Source organism: Odontomachus brunneus, unplaced genomic scaffold (assembly GCF_010583005.1).
Source record: "Odontomachus brunneus isolate Ranch 3 - 2012 unplaced genomic scaffold, Obru_v1 Obru_scaffold_065, whole genome shotgun sequence".
Classification (NCBI taxonomy): domain Eukaryota; kingdom Metazoa; phylum Arthropoda; class Insecta; order Hymenoptera; family Formicidae; genus Odontomachus; species Odontomachus brunneus.
In genome coordinates this window covers 1,615,482-1,630,393 of record NW_022639515.1, presented here as the reverse complement: position 1 = coordinate 1,630,393, position 14,912 = coordinate 1,615,482, and the positions used below count along the sequence as shown (strand labels likewise).

The 14,912-nt window shown below is 39.6% G+C and overlaps 2 protein-coding genes across 9 annotated transcripts in view; both read left to right on the top strand.

The window, feature by feature from the left end:
- The window catches only part of LOC116846486 (protein rhomboid), a 185,261-nt gene that overhangs the window by 155,791 nt on the left and 14,558 nt on the right, over nt 1-14,912 (top strand). For 5 of the 8 annotated variants that reach the window (XM_032820373.1, XM_032820376.1, XM_032820377.1 and 2 more), the window contains exon 2: nt 13,452-13,714. In XM_032820373.1, the coding sequence (XP_032676264.1) occupies nt 13,452-13,714 (263 nt within the window). Of the gene's footprint in view, nt 1-13,448; nt 13,715-14,912 lie in introns of all 8 variants that reach the window. The other 3 variants (XM_032820374.1, XM_032820375.1, XM_032820380.1) reach the window with 1 other exon arrangement.
- On the top strand, nt 9,644-12,497 carry LOC116846485. Its single transcript, XM_032820372.1, has one exon. The coding sequence runs from the start codon at nt 9,711-9,713 to the stop codon at nt 10,851-10,853; it is 1,143 nt and encodes a 380-aa protein (XP_032676263.1). The 5' UTR covers nt 9,644-9,710; the 3' UTR covers nt 10,854-12,497.

Genomic DNA, 14,912 nt, shown 5'->3' with positions numbered 1-14,912 from the left:
CCTTATATTAAATCTTGAATTCTATAACGTAGTAAAAGCTACATTAGCAAGGTTTAATTCTAATGATATAATTTACTTATTGACTGTGATAATGTCCGAAATTTCCCATTTCATTTTCTTTAGCGTCAAAATAAGTGTTGAATGAAATATTAAGCTGAAAGTAGAATTAAAACTTCGACTCGGGAACTACGTAGATTTTTAGTTATTAATTTAAGAAGGTTAGTGCATTATCGCGGACAATTACTTTAAGGAAAAAAATTTTGGTATCTATAACTGTAATCACATTGAGAAACAATTATTATAATGTTAATAATAAATAACCTTGTACATGTCACTACTGCTATTTTACTGCAAAAAATCTAATTGGGACTAAAAACAAGTATAATTCTAGTTAGAACAATTATCTTTTTTTCTCAGTACATGCACCAATTTTTCTTAATTGGTAACTAACATGTAAACTTACCCAAAAAGTACACTCCGATTTCTTTCTAATTTGGCACAAATGTAGAAGTACAAAAAATTTAGGTCATATTAAAAAAAATTTAGGTTTTTTCATTTTACTTTGAATTTCACAGATAGTTTATAGCTTTTTAATGTTCACATTCCTATCATCAAGTACAATAAAAATGCATAAGAAATAAAATTGAATACAAGATATAGTTAAATAATTAATAATTTTAAGTTAAATAATTAAATAATTTTAACAAAATCGGCATAGCTGAGACATGAACTATTCTAAATTTTTTAAGTCGAGATTCCAACCGAAATATTTTAAATCTGTGTTAAATTAGTCAAAAATGGTTCGAATTCCGGCCAAACCGAGAGAGAAATTCGACAATTTTAATTAAAATTTTAACAAAATTGACATAATTGAAAGACAAACTATTCTAAATTTCTTTAACCAAGATTCCAACCAAAATATTTCAAATCTGTACTAAAATGGTTCAAATTTCGGTCAAACCGAGAAATCCGGCAATTTTAATTAAAATTTTAACAAAATCGGCATAGCTTAAATAGAAACCATTCTAAATTTATTTAGCCGAGATCCTAACCTAAATATTTCAAATCTGTGCTAAATTAATTAAACAGTTCGGATTTCGACCAATCCGAGAAATTTGGCAATTTAATTAATTAAAATTTTAACAAAATCGGCATAGCTGAGACACGAACCATTCTAAATTTCTTTAGCCAAGATTCCAACTTAAATATTTCAAATCTGTGCTAAATTAATAAAAAATAGTTCGAATCTCGGCCAAACCGAGAAATTATTTGCATAAATATTTTTTTCAACTTTTAACATGTTTTGTTTAAATATTTTATTATTTATACAAATAATTTTACACATTTGGCCTCATATTCGTAATTACCAAAAACACCTATATCTTATATTCAATTTTATTTCTTATGCATTTTTTTGCACTTGTTGGTGATAGGAATGAGAACATTAAAAAGCTATAAACTATCCATGAAATTCAAAGTGAGCCAAAATAAAAAAATATGACTTAAATATTTTTTATACTTCTACATTTGTGCCAAATTAGAAAGAAATCCGAGTGTAACTTTTGAATATTTGGATAGGTTTATTTGTAAGAATCTACGTGATCATCTTTAAAATAGTAAAGAACTTTTCAATCTGTTCCAATCTACAAGCACATCTACAACCACTTGGCAATCGTCGCTGTCACAACTCATCTGCCATATTGCGCGTGATTATTGTTCTTTACTTAATAACTCAGAATTATGCATGGTTACTTGCGAAATGGTAGAGGAATTTTGTGTCCAACCTGATGAGTTCTACCTAACACCGCGGCTGCCTAACGAATTGCAGGACACCCTGTATAATATATGCACATACATCGCGTGATTTTGTAATATCTCGCGTGACGTGTGTGCGCGTAGTAATTTCCGGCCGAGTTCCGACCGAGATCTCGTGAACTTTCCGAAAATTTCCGCGGGCGGATCCTCCGCGGCGACGACGATAGGTCGCGCATCCCTCGCTCTCCCCTTGCCCCTCGCAAAACAATCGATCATAACGTAGCGTGTATACCGTTTTTCCCGAACGACATTGCGACGCCACGGTAAATTCGAGGATCATTTAGACAGCGCGCGCACCGTCGCGATTTTGATTTGTGGCCGGCCAAGCAACGGCGCGGGCCGTTTTGACACGCGTTTGCCGGCGCGAACGCGCCACGGACGGTACACACCAGGATTTCGAGGTATCCCGGTGTCTCGACAGAAAGTCGATATGACGCCGCCGGAAATTAATGAGCCAATCGCAGGTATGTAACTGGTATTCACGTTATCGTGGAATAATTAATGACTCCTCGCGAAACTTTCGACGCGGTCGCGAATTCGCGCGCAAAGGAGGAAGTCGCCGCTCTGTCCCTACGTGCCGGCGGCTGCATGCGAATATTCCTCGCGCGCACGATGCTGCAATTTACATGTGAGATGTCTGATGATACCGAGTGTTAGGTTTTGCATTCTCGCGTTCCCGACTAGAAATTTATCTCAGAAATTTATCCACGCAAAAAAAATCTCAGTTGGTGCAACCGAATAAGAATCAACTGAAAATTAGGTGATCAAAAGCGATATCTCTGTTATGAAAATTAATATTTATGTTGTCGCAACCGAAAATATTCGTCTGAACATCCAGCGATATTAGAACTCGGTTGAGGCAACTGAAAACTATACAGAAGCCTCATAAAGGAATTTTTCTGTTCCTACACTGTTAAATATTGGAGGGTCAAATTTAAACCGATTTCTTGAGTTAAATAATATTTAGTTATTTTTAACTATCATGTGTGTCAAAATTTACTATTTTAACACAAAACATGTGTTTAAAAAAACAACCACATCTAATTAACTCATTTAAAACACAATATTAAGTCATTTTTTACTAAAACAAAGGTTACATTAACGTATGCACATAATAAAAATTAACTAAATTTTAGTCAAATTTAATACATTTCTTAAGTTAAAAAAAAATTATTTAACTCCATTACATTAGTTAAATGACATATTTAATAGGAGCAGTGGCGACTTATAGGAATGGTTAAAAATAACTCAAATTGAGTATAATTTGACACTACGGATTTAACAGTGTACAGCCGAGTTTTCGTCTGATCTCTGAGCAACCGAAAGTTTGGTTGCACCAACGGAATTGTTTTTTCCGTGCATAAACCTGATTGATCCCAATCAGTTATCTGTTACAAGATGATGTTATCGGTTCTTGATTATTAAAACGGTTCTGATTATTAATAATAATCCTTATCATTATTAAAGTCTTGATTGCCACGCCACAGTACTCTCTAAATCTCTTAAAGTGGAATCTCACTCAAAACGAGTGGTATTTTAATTTGAAGCGATAGTGAAGATATTGTTACTCGAAATCGCAAGATCGCATTTAATGTTTTGCTTAAGCTTAGAGAGAATTGTGATTCTGTATGAGTGAATGTTTCACTCGATTAGAGTGAATATGCTCTTGTCACGATGAAACACATCAGACTCACTCTTCAATTTCGTGGAAATATCTACTCGACGATTAAGAGTAAAGAAATTTTACTCCAAGAAATTTAGAAAGTACATGGCGATAGGATTATCTTGCACAAAACAAACAACTAATCAGGACCATGGAATAAATTTCTAGTCGAGTCTAGATGGCATTTTTCAGATACTTGATTGGATCAAACGGTCGTTCCTCGACCGTCAATCATCGGCAGCTTTACATTAAACGGTATTGAATGATTCATCTATGCGGACTCTTTAGCATAATAATTAACATCATCAGTATGAATGACAATCATCGGTAATGTTAAATTAATTAGTGCCCTGAAACGACGCATCCTGACGGATTAACTAAATCTCGTTTCCATCTCTGACAATGAATGCGCGTTAGCGTATGCGTGATAAATAATGCTTCCGACGTTACGTCTGTATCAATTTAGTTGCCGTTGCAATATTAGCCGAGAACGGTCCTCCCGATCCTTGATCGTTCACATTTGATCCCGCTGACGAGATATTGCAGTGTCTCTGTAGTCTACATTCTGGGGAAAATACTTGCTGATGATAACTATACAAGTTGTTATCTATATATAGTTGCCATTATTATTTATTTTTCTCTAAATATATATTAAAATGATCGAGTTAACATGCTGAACACGTTTAAAACACATTCCGCGTTGAAATTAACTAAAGTATTATTAAGTATCTTAAATTGAACAACTACCATTAATTAGGACTTGCAAAAATTCGTCGAATTGTTGATAATTTCATGGACTCAAATGAATTAGACACGAAATCATTATTTGACAGAAAATGGTGGATAACAGTGGCAGATATTTTAAATAAATCTGACATGTATTATTTCGTTATTATTGACTTGTTTTGAAAAAAAACTTACAGTGATATCAATTTCTCTTTTTACGCAATTAATTCTTCACGTAAGAAGATGTGTTTGGCATTAGTATTACTAATTTCTGAAAACTGATCAGTAAACACATCATTACAACTGTTGTATATTCTCTAAATTCTTTGAAGAGGAATCTCATTTAAAACGAGTGAAAGATGGCAGTACTTTCGATAATGAGAACACTGCCAGTCGAAATTGAAGTGAATATTTTACTCAAACTCAGAGTGGGTTCTGACTCCACGTAGGCGAATGTTTCAATCAATTAGAATAAATATTTTCCTATGACAGTGGAGTACATTAGACTTACTCTTCAATTTCGAGTGAAAATGTTTACTTGACGATTTAGAGTGGAGAACTCTAATATGAACGCTTTATATGAACGAAAAGTCGAAGTTCATTCGAATTCGCGTAAATCGATGGTTATTCTACTTCTTGAGTGAAATTTAGGGAATAATACGGTCAGTGTCAATAGAAGAAACATAGCCAAAAATCCGACCAACTTTCGCAAGCTGCTGCACGAAAAGAATAGTTTTTTTTCACATAAATTCTTTTCAGTTTTATTGTGTTTTTAGTAACGCAGAAATAGACTGTCAGTGAGATCCATCTCACTAAAGCACATAGCAAATTTCACTAAAAATAACAAATTTTTGAATAAGACATTTTAGTTCCAAAAATATAAGTTGTATGAACGTAACTATGGAATGAAAGGACAGAGTCGATTGCGGCAGAATGTCGATCTGCTCGTCGGTTACAAAATTCTACAGTATAACACTTGTACTAACAAATTCTCTCCGTGTAATATCTAAAACACGAGAATCAAGAATACGCCATTCTCGCGGAAGTTTTGCACGGTAGATTCCGACGGTGCGCAATCAACGTGCGAGTGACTTAATTGGTTTCTTCGTGTTCGCGCAAGATAACACGATTCTTGGGAAGGAGGAGGGAGCGTAAAAAGCTCTCGGAGCGAGAGCAAAGAATAAATAACTCGTCAAAGATGCACCGGGAATTGGCCTGAGGGGCGGATTTCTCGGCCATTATACCGGCGATAATTCCGCAAGTCCCATCCGTTCCGGCCGGGTCGTACGGGGCTATCGATATTCGAGCCGCGTCTTCGGCAGCCACAAATATCGACAGGCACGGAGATAACGCGAGCACACCTACTCCATTGTTCTTTGCGCCGCGAGAGCCTCTAATTACGGCGCCGGTTCGCTCGGGTTCGTTCTCGGCGTACCGCTTGATTTGCGTGGCCCACGAACCGACGGCGTTACGTTAATTACACGCGGACAGGTACACGGTTTTGCCGGACACGTCAATGCTTCATTAAGCCGGTGTACCCCCGGACACACGGTGCCCGGGCGGCGCGTATTCCGATGTCGAAGTTTCGGTCGTCGGCGATTAACGCCCACCGCACGGCGTACAACTTGCCAAACTGCGACGTTACGTCGCCGCGAAAATATGTATACTTTGTGCGGGAATCGCGAAATTTCTCTTGCCCGAAATGGAAATTCCGGATCAGGACAACGTGTGCGCAGCGGCGTAGTTTCTCACTGCTCGCCCTCTTCCACGTATCGATAATCCGGTGTACTGTAAAGTATATTATTTTTGAACACATAAGTGTTTGTAATTTGGCTGAAGCTCTTCTCACGCGTTTCTTGCGGTTCTAAATCACGTCACTTAGCATGTTCAAGTCGTGTAAGTTATGACTTATGTTTAAACACGTGCTAAATGAGGTGACTCAAATCGTAACAAAATATGTAAAAAGAAATCCAGCCAAAAGAACACACTTGGATTTGCAGTGTAATCAAAGGTAATATGTGGAAATTTTGCGACCTTTCTTCCATGAGCTTCCTTTTTCATCTTCCGGTCAGGATTAAATAAGTCTCTTACGCCAATCTTATACATCGTATACATTTAAAAAAATCATTTTAAAAACAAAAAAACAATTGATAAGCGTAACTGAGACATTTCATGAACATAATAGAAAGACATAAAATTGGCGAATCACGATTTTAAGCATGTATTAATAGTCGTGACTTGAAACTTGTCTCACGTGAGATATTCAGATTTTATTTCAGAGTTAGATCTAATTTTGACGGGAAAATGTACACGACGTTACATTTGCAATCGCTATTCCACTGAAAGACACACATTTGATTCCAAACTCACGCTTGAAAATCGCACTTGAAACAAGTTTCAAGTGATAATTATTAATATAAACCTTCGGAGATTCCAGACATTGCCCCTCCCGCTCATTTCCCACAATTGATTCGACCGATCTTACGATCGCCGTGCGATACCCGGGTCGTTACCGTAAATCTAACGAGGCGGCGGAAGCGCAGCTCGTCGCCCGCAATCGGGGGGAACAACGAGTTAACGCCCGCGTGCTCGCGCCACGATCTATTTCCGCCTTCGCGTAGAATTGATATTTCTGAATTACAGCCGGCTGGCGCGAGAGAGGATCGCGTTCACGGTGGCGTCGTCCCCGCGGGCCGTTTCGCCGTATTGCGGCTCGCAAAATCTACAACCGCCGTAGATTTTACGGCGGACGCGTCACGCACCTACGCGTGTACATTCACTCACTCACTCACTCACCAGGCCGCACGCGTGCAACGCGCTCACGCAGGTAACCGCGAACGGGCATTCATTGACCTGCGGTCGAAAGTGCGCTTCCGCTTCCGCGCGCCGTGGTTACGTCCCCGCGTTCGTTCGCTCGCTCGTCCCCGCGTTCCTCGCAATAACACCGCGGATTACCGCCGCGGAAACAAAAGACTTCGCGGTTGAATGCGGTACAACGAAGAGTTCGCTTCGAGGGCAGGAGGCCACCCCGGTCATTCTCGAGGATCGCTCGCGTGAGCTAACGTCGATTAGAGGGCAGACGTCGTTTAATTAAATCTCCCTTCTTCGTCTAGCGTCGCGAGCGGCTTATAAATTGGATTGTAATCTATTCTAAATGAGAGGCCAAGGCGAATCGTCAAGTTGAGCTCACTCAATCCAGACTGATGACGACGATGGAGAAAACGTAATTCCGCTGGCGATTTGTGAGAAGAATTTCACTTCCCTTCTTAGGTTTGTTATTAGGTTTTTAGGCCTCATTTGTGTCGATGGAAATCATCCGCAAAGGATAGTATAAAATCCAAACGTCATTATGTATTGTATCATAAAACACGTCAATTGACATGTGTCGCAAAGTGTCGGAGAACACCATTATCGTTATTGTGGAAAAAAAATTTGGTCAGAAGCGCGACGAACGCCATTGCTATGCGGAAGAGCAAATACCGCCCGGTCTCCCGAGAATCCGCAGTTTCGCGTCGCGGAGTTAACGCGCGCCAACGGGCTTGTACGCATTTATGACGGCGGCGCGAAGTACGCGGATGCAGTTACGCATCCGCCCGCCACCGGAATGGGCATTGCATGCACATTCGCGGCGTGCTCGGCAAATGAGCCTGTTCGGGAGATAGACGAGCGAGACAGCGGTGGAAGAGGGCGAATAAGGACGATACGCGTGTCCGGCTGGATCAGCGCGAGCCAGCGGGAGAATGAGGAGAATGAGGGTGGAGGATGGAGAGAACTTGCGGCAGTCTCATACTGCCACCCTCCCCTTCGCCCCAGCCAGCCTGGCCACGGGGTCGCCTCCCGTGACCTCTTTGTCCGGCCGCTAACGGTCTTTGTTCGAATCGTGTTTTCGGGTCAGCCTAGAATTCGCCGCTGAATTGCTGGGGCTCGCCGAGTTTCGGTGGCCGCGCCGCCACCGCGAAACCGGCACGGACGCCCGTGAAAACCAGCGATTTCGGTGACGCCGCCGCCGTTCCACGGCTGTTTCGCTCCGGGACGCGCGAGATCGAGTTTTAAGTCGACGAACCGTGAGAGTGGTGCGGTGGTCTATTTGGTCGCTTTGACCCGAAGCTTGGAATTAGTCGCGCTTGCTGGGCGATTTTTGGAGATCGCGTCTTGGCGAACCCGCGGAGACACGCGTGAGAAGAGTTCGCTTGGCCGATTGTCGTGATTAGTTGCATGGAGAAAACAGATCAAAGAATTAACGTATGAATGAGCTGAAAGAGTTCCAATTGAAGGAGACAGAATTTCTATCTCTTATATGGAGAGGACGTTCCTTTTCGTAAAAATTCTCTCCAATTTTACTATATTCTTTGTAGTCCAGGGATAGAATGTCAATAAGATCTAACTTGCTGAAAACATAATAAATTTCGCTGAAATGTTGTAATAGCACATTTCAGTTTCTAGAATATAAGGACATATGAAATGAAAGGATAGAATGAATTATACTGTAAAATGTCCATTTATTCCTCGGTTACAAAGTCACAGTAATTCTTACTATAAAATTCTTTTTGTGTAGTTTTTTTTTCTTTCGTGTAATTCGGTTTTAAGAACCAGGAATTCTAATTCCTTCAATCAAAAAGCATTTCGTTCATTATTATGTTAATTAAATGTTTTTCTCCATTCGTGCTTTATTCTTACGATACTATAATATTGCTACGAACTGTAGTCAGTAATCTCAGATGAAAAAATGGTTGCCATATCCGGAAATTCTGTTTCCATCTGTCGAAACGTGTCTGCTTCTCGTTCGTTGCCGCGTTAATTAAATATTTTTCTCGATTTGTATTTTGTCTTCGTGATACTATAATACTTTACTAAGAGCTGTAATCAGTAACCTCATATGGAAAAAAGAAATATTAGCTCTGTGGCGGCAAGAATCTGTGCGTGGCAGCTAAATCTCGTTGTAACATATGGATACCTGAAAGTATAGCTGCCAGTAGACATATATATTTAGTTATGAAACCGACGTAAAAGTTTCAGTTACAGCAACAGATATATTTCCAGCAAACCATGATTAACGGTAGTGAAATCCTTTCTCCGTGCAAATGAGAGGAATCGTAGCCACGTCCAGAAATTCTATTTCCTCCCATCAAAATATATCTGGTCCATCGCGTTAATTAAATGTTTTTCTCCATTTGTGCTTTGTCATCGCGGCAGTGTAACATTGCCTGTAATCAGTAATCTGAGACGAGAGGAATCATAGATAGGCACGTTCGCGTGAAATCAATAGTCGTACAGTAAAAAGCGTGACGCGCGGTTTGTAATTGCACGTGCTCGATCAGTTATTTACTACGGGGCTTATCGATAGGTATCGCGCGCGGCCGATACCGCGGATTCATCGGCGCGTTTATGCACTCGATAGATCTTTTACGATCCGCACTCCGATTTAAAAACAGGTGCGTCGCGGTGGCTTAGGCAGAACGTGTAGTGAAGATCGTACCGGCGCCTTCGGCCCAGACCACTCCTCGTCATGGCATCTCAAACGATTCGCGCTCTTCTGTTGCTGATGGTGGTTCAACTAAACTGCGAGACTTCGTGGGCCCAAGGATGGTCCCAAGGATGGCCCCAAGGATACCCATCGTCGCCACTGGGTCGTCCACCACGAGTTCAAATCACTCCGTATTCCACCACAGGTCTAATTGATCCTTTTAGTCGTCCTCCTCAACCCCCTCCACGATATCCACCCCCTCAACCCCCTCCACGATATCCACCTCCTCAACCCCCTCCACGATATCCACCCCCTCAACCCCCTCCACGCTATCCACCCCCTCAACCTCCTCAACCCCCTCAACGTCCTCAACCCCCTCAACGCCCTCAACCCCCTCAACGCCCTCAACGCCCCCGCCCGAAGAATCCGATCATTAAAGTGGTAGCGGGGCCTATCAGAGTGGTCGACCCGATAGATTACGAGCGATTAAAGGCCGCCGGCTATAATCGGCGACAGTGGGAACAGTCGGACGACTTCTACAGAGCAGGAGCGTGGCCGGAACATCACGATGTCGTTCGCGCTTTCCACGATGAACCGCCGTTCGTGTTCAACGGACAGTCCAGGCCTCCGATAGCTGACAGGTCAATCTACGACGACTATTCCGCACGGAATTTAAACGCTGCTGCCGAACCGTCGGTAGCTTATCGCGATCTCTTCGGCTTCGAGGACTTGCCGGACGATCTCGGACTACCTCGTTCAGCATTGGCATTTCTGCGCAACAAATGGCTATTCCCATTCGCATTTCACGTCAAAGGTTCGACGGTACTGAAGAGCACATCGGATCACGACGCAAAAACGAAGCAAAACAAGCTGCACCATCTTCCACTCTCTGAAGAGGCTCACGATAAGTATTCTTCGGACGAAGAGGCCGAAACGACCGATAAATGTCCCCAAGGAACAATGTTATCAGCGCATGATTATTGCGAGCCGATTGACGCCGCCGATCATGAGAACTCCATGGCCAACAGTGGAATAAAGCGAGAGAGCTACGACAACGACCTCGGTGATTACGACGATGACTCCTCCGTATCCGCCACGTGGAAGAAGGACAATCACGGTAGATCCACCAAGAATTGTCCGCCTGGAACGGAATTACTTGGCGGTCGTTGTAGAGAGATCTTCTAGCTTGCTGATTACAGCTTGCAGCAGTGTTATATTACACTAATATGTCGAAATTAGCGCGTCAGATCGCGATTAGAGAAGCGTCACGTGAACGAAGGAATTGGTTCAACACACTGTATTATTACATTTTATAATACAAGGTGGCTTGATAGGGCTTGATAAGGCTAATAATAACTTGTCGCGTCGGAACGAGTAGGCAATAAATATTATATCTAATATTTACCCACGACTCGTCTCGAATTAATAATCAATTATTAATATCTAATATTACCCTCTCGTAAAAATAAAAAATTGTATCCGGGCGTTAATAATGATTTGTTAGTAAAAAGCATTATTATCTATTATTTAATAATAGATTTAACAATGAACTATACTACAATTCAATCGTTATGATTGATTATTCTGTAGAAAAATACATACTGCATTCAAGTAAATATTACTTGTTTCAAGTATTTCATAAAAGTTTCTGCAATATATATCCGCAAATCTATTATAAGTTCATCGCAAACATGATATTTATTCAAAATGGATTATAAATCTTAGTAAGTTTAAAAAATCTCAATCAAGAATATTAAATTAAAACGAAAATTCAGTTTGCATACGAATGGAACCAATTTTTTCTTCGATAAACTTTTATAATATTCTTATATAAAGAATAAATTTTTCTTCTTTTCATTGTATAATAGATAATGAACTCTCTCTCTCTTCTCTCAAACTTATGACAAGTATATGTTGTGAGACTTACAATGTATTATCAAGAAACTATTCGTTGTTGAGGACAACCGTTACTTGAATGAAGAAAAGTAAATCGCGTAATCGTTTCTTTTAGCAGCAGAATGACATTTTTCTGTGTGCGCATTCACGCCACGCTTCGCTCATGACAAATGCTCAATACTGCCGCAGGATCGCGGCGAGATTAATTCGCGCTCATGGACGTATCCGTGCGTACACGCTGTTCCGCAAATTGCTCCACGAAACACGTCTTTCGCGCCATTACAGGATTTGCAGGTGAATTATAGAGGCCAGGTTTCCGTGAGAGAGCGCTCCCCGGCGAGAGCCGACGGTATCTGCGGACTAAACTGCCGAAAGGCGTCTTTATTACAACGGCAAGAGAGCCGGGAGCGCTGGATGGGACCGCGAGAATCGTGGTCCTGCTGTAGCAAGACGACGTGCTCGGTGATTGTCGTTAGACGGCGCAGGAAGTTTATAAAAACGAGCTCTCCTCGTAGAGTCGCTCGATTGAACTTGCCCGATTTCCCCAGATCCTTTTTCCCGGTCTTATTCTTCCGTCGGAACTTTCCCCGCGTATCCAGCATCCCGCATCCCCGTGGACTCCCTTGCCCGGATAAACAACACGTGTAATGCACTTGCTTGATCTCATTACACAGACGCTTTATACTACGCGGGAAATGGAAAAAAAGAAAGAGAGAGAGATATATGGAGATATATAGTTTAAGGAATTATAAATTAAGCTGATGCCAAAAAATTCATAGAATAATTGGATACTTTGCATCAATTGTGAATTTCGATTTTCCGTTAAGTAGCTTTCATAAATTTTAAGGATTTCTGAACATCAGGCGCTTCTCCTCGTCGGCTACACTGTGTGTGAGGAAATATCTAAAAAATAAATAACATTTATTTAACTAATGGCATGTATTTACTTAAATCGAGATTCTTTTATATAAATAAGATGAGCAATTGCTTTCATGAAAAGCTAAGATTTTGAGAAAATTTATATTTTCTTCTTTGAAAAATATTTTTATTAGCACAGGTAGTTTATTAGTATACAAATAAATATGTTATTAATACTCATCGAAAATATTTGAATTGTTTAGATATTTTTTCCTTGTATAATTTGTTGAACGTATGTTCAGTTTCATGCGAAAGACAGTTCTCGTTACATTGTTCGTATTTTGTGTGCTTCCTAAAACGCGTGACTCGCTAAGCACATAATTAAGGTGGTACATGCACAAAATGAATTATCCAAGAATTCGTTGAAATTTACACTATATATAAATTTAAATATTATCTAATTATTAGTACAATTAGAAACAGATTGACCATGCGAAAACTGAAATAACGAAAGTCAAAGTTAGCACTTTTAACGTATATCGCATTACGAAAATGGCTCCCGATGAAATATTTCTAATTCTGATGATCAAACTACATCCAAGAGTTTTATGAAAAATTACAATAATATTCAAGACTAATGTACGGATATAATATAAAAATATCAAAATTTTTGACCACGTAATTTTAAAGATATCGACGTCTAAATATTACAATCTAGTATTATTATTAGTAAGTACGAAAAGTTAAGGCGTGAAGTGTGGCAACAGCGCATGTGTTAGTGTACGTTCGTTGGGGTGCGTCACTGTTTATATGTATGGTGTGTAGTAGGGACAGTTTCAGTCAAAATCAATTGGTTGCGCACGTAACCAAAGAGGAACCTTTTCTTTCTACTGTAGGACTGACAACTTCTTGATAGTACTGTCGCACTAGTACTACTTTAAGACGATATCTTGTACTCGATAGATCCTTTAGCTCAAATATCTCTTTTCACACGAATAATTTTGATCTTCTTCACTCTCGTTCAAGCAGATACCACGATGGACGCCGAGGCAGCGTTGTTGGAGAACTCGCCAACCTTGTCGACGATCTCGTCGGATTCCACGGACGCGACGTATTCGGAACCGGGCTCGCCCTATTCCCCGGAGTCGCCGATAATTGTCACATCCTCCTATAAAAAAAAGCGCGACGATGAGGTCACACCCAGACCAACGCCCAGACACCCACTACCAACCAGGAAGCCGAGCTTCCGGATACGACCGCCCTACCTCATGATCTGCATCAGCATCATCGAGGTGAGCGAACATAAAAAGCAGTTACGCAACTGCACGAAATTACGCATCATCAATGCATCGTGCACACGCAATGCGCTCTTCTCTCGCGACGGCATCTTTCGACGAATAACAATCTAGTAATTATACGGAGAGAATTTTACAGTAGAAAGTTACACTACAGTAAGGATGGACTAAAAAATAGACGCGAACAACAAAAATATAAATAATTGCAATCTTTAATTTTCTGTTTTCATATACGGAGAAAATATTAATAGTTAATATATAACATAATATTATAATATATAATATATAATATATAATATATATATATATAACATAATATTATAATGTATAATATATATATATATATATATATATATATATATATATATATATTATATATTATATATTATAATATTATGTTATATATTAACTATTAATATTTTCTCTGTATATATATATATATATATATATATAATATTATAATATATAATATATATATATATATATATATATATATATAACATAATATATAACAGTTTTCGTATTCTTTTCAATTTTACTGTGTTTCTAGTGGCGCAGGAACAGACTGTAAGATCTATCTTGCTGAGAAATACAGCAAATTTTGCTAGAAACATTGCAAACACTTTTAATGACACGTTTTAATATAATATCAATTGCGACAGTAAAAATAGAATTTGCAACCGAGGAGTGGATCGACAGTAATTCTGCAATAATTAATTGTCCTTTCGTTTTATATGTGCTGTTTGCATTTTAGAACGTATCATTAAAAATGTTTGCTACGTTTCTAGCGAAATTTGCTGTATTCTTCAACAAGACAGATCTTACAGTCTATTCTTGCGCTACTAGAAACAGTACAATTGAAAAGAATATGAAAAGAAAATTGTAATATTCTCTCCGAATATAAAAACAGAAAATTAAAGATTGCAATTAATGTTAAAACACTTTTACAACAAATATTTCGTATTGACAAGGATGGAATCGCGGAGAGAAGAGCGATTAAATGGAAACGGTTGGCTGTCTCGTCGCGATATCGAATCTTCTTCAATTTTTAATTTACGACAGCAATTTCCTAGTTTGCAATAGCAATTTGCCCGTGTTAACTATTTTAAGGCTTGCTTCATGCCTCCTTTATCGCGAGTTCTTTTGCGTATTCTCTCTCTCTCTCTCTCTCTCTCTCTCTCTCTCTCTCTCTCTC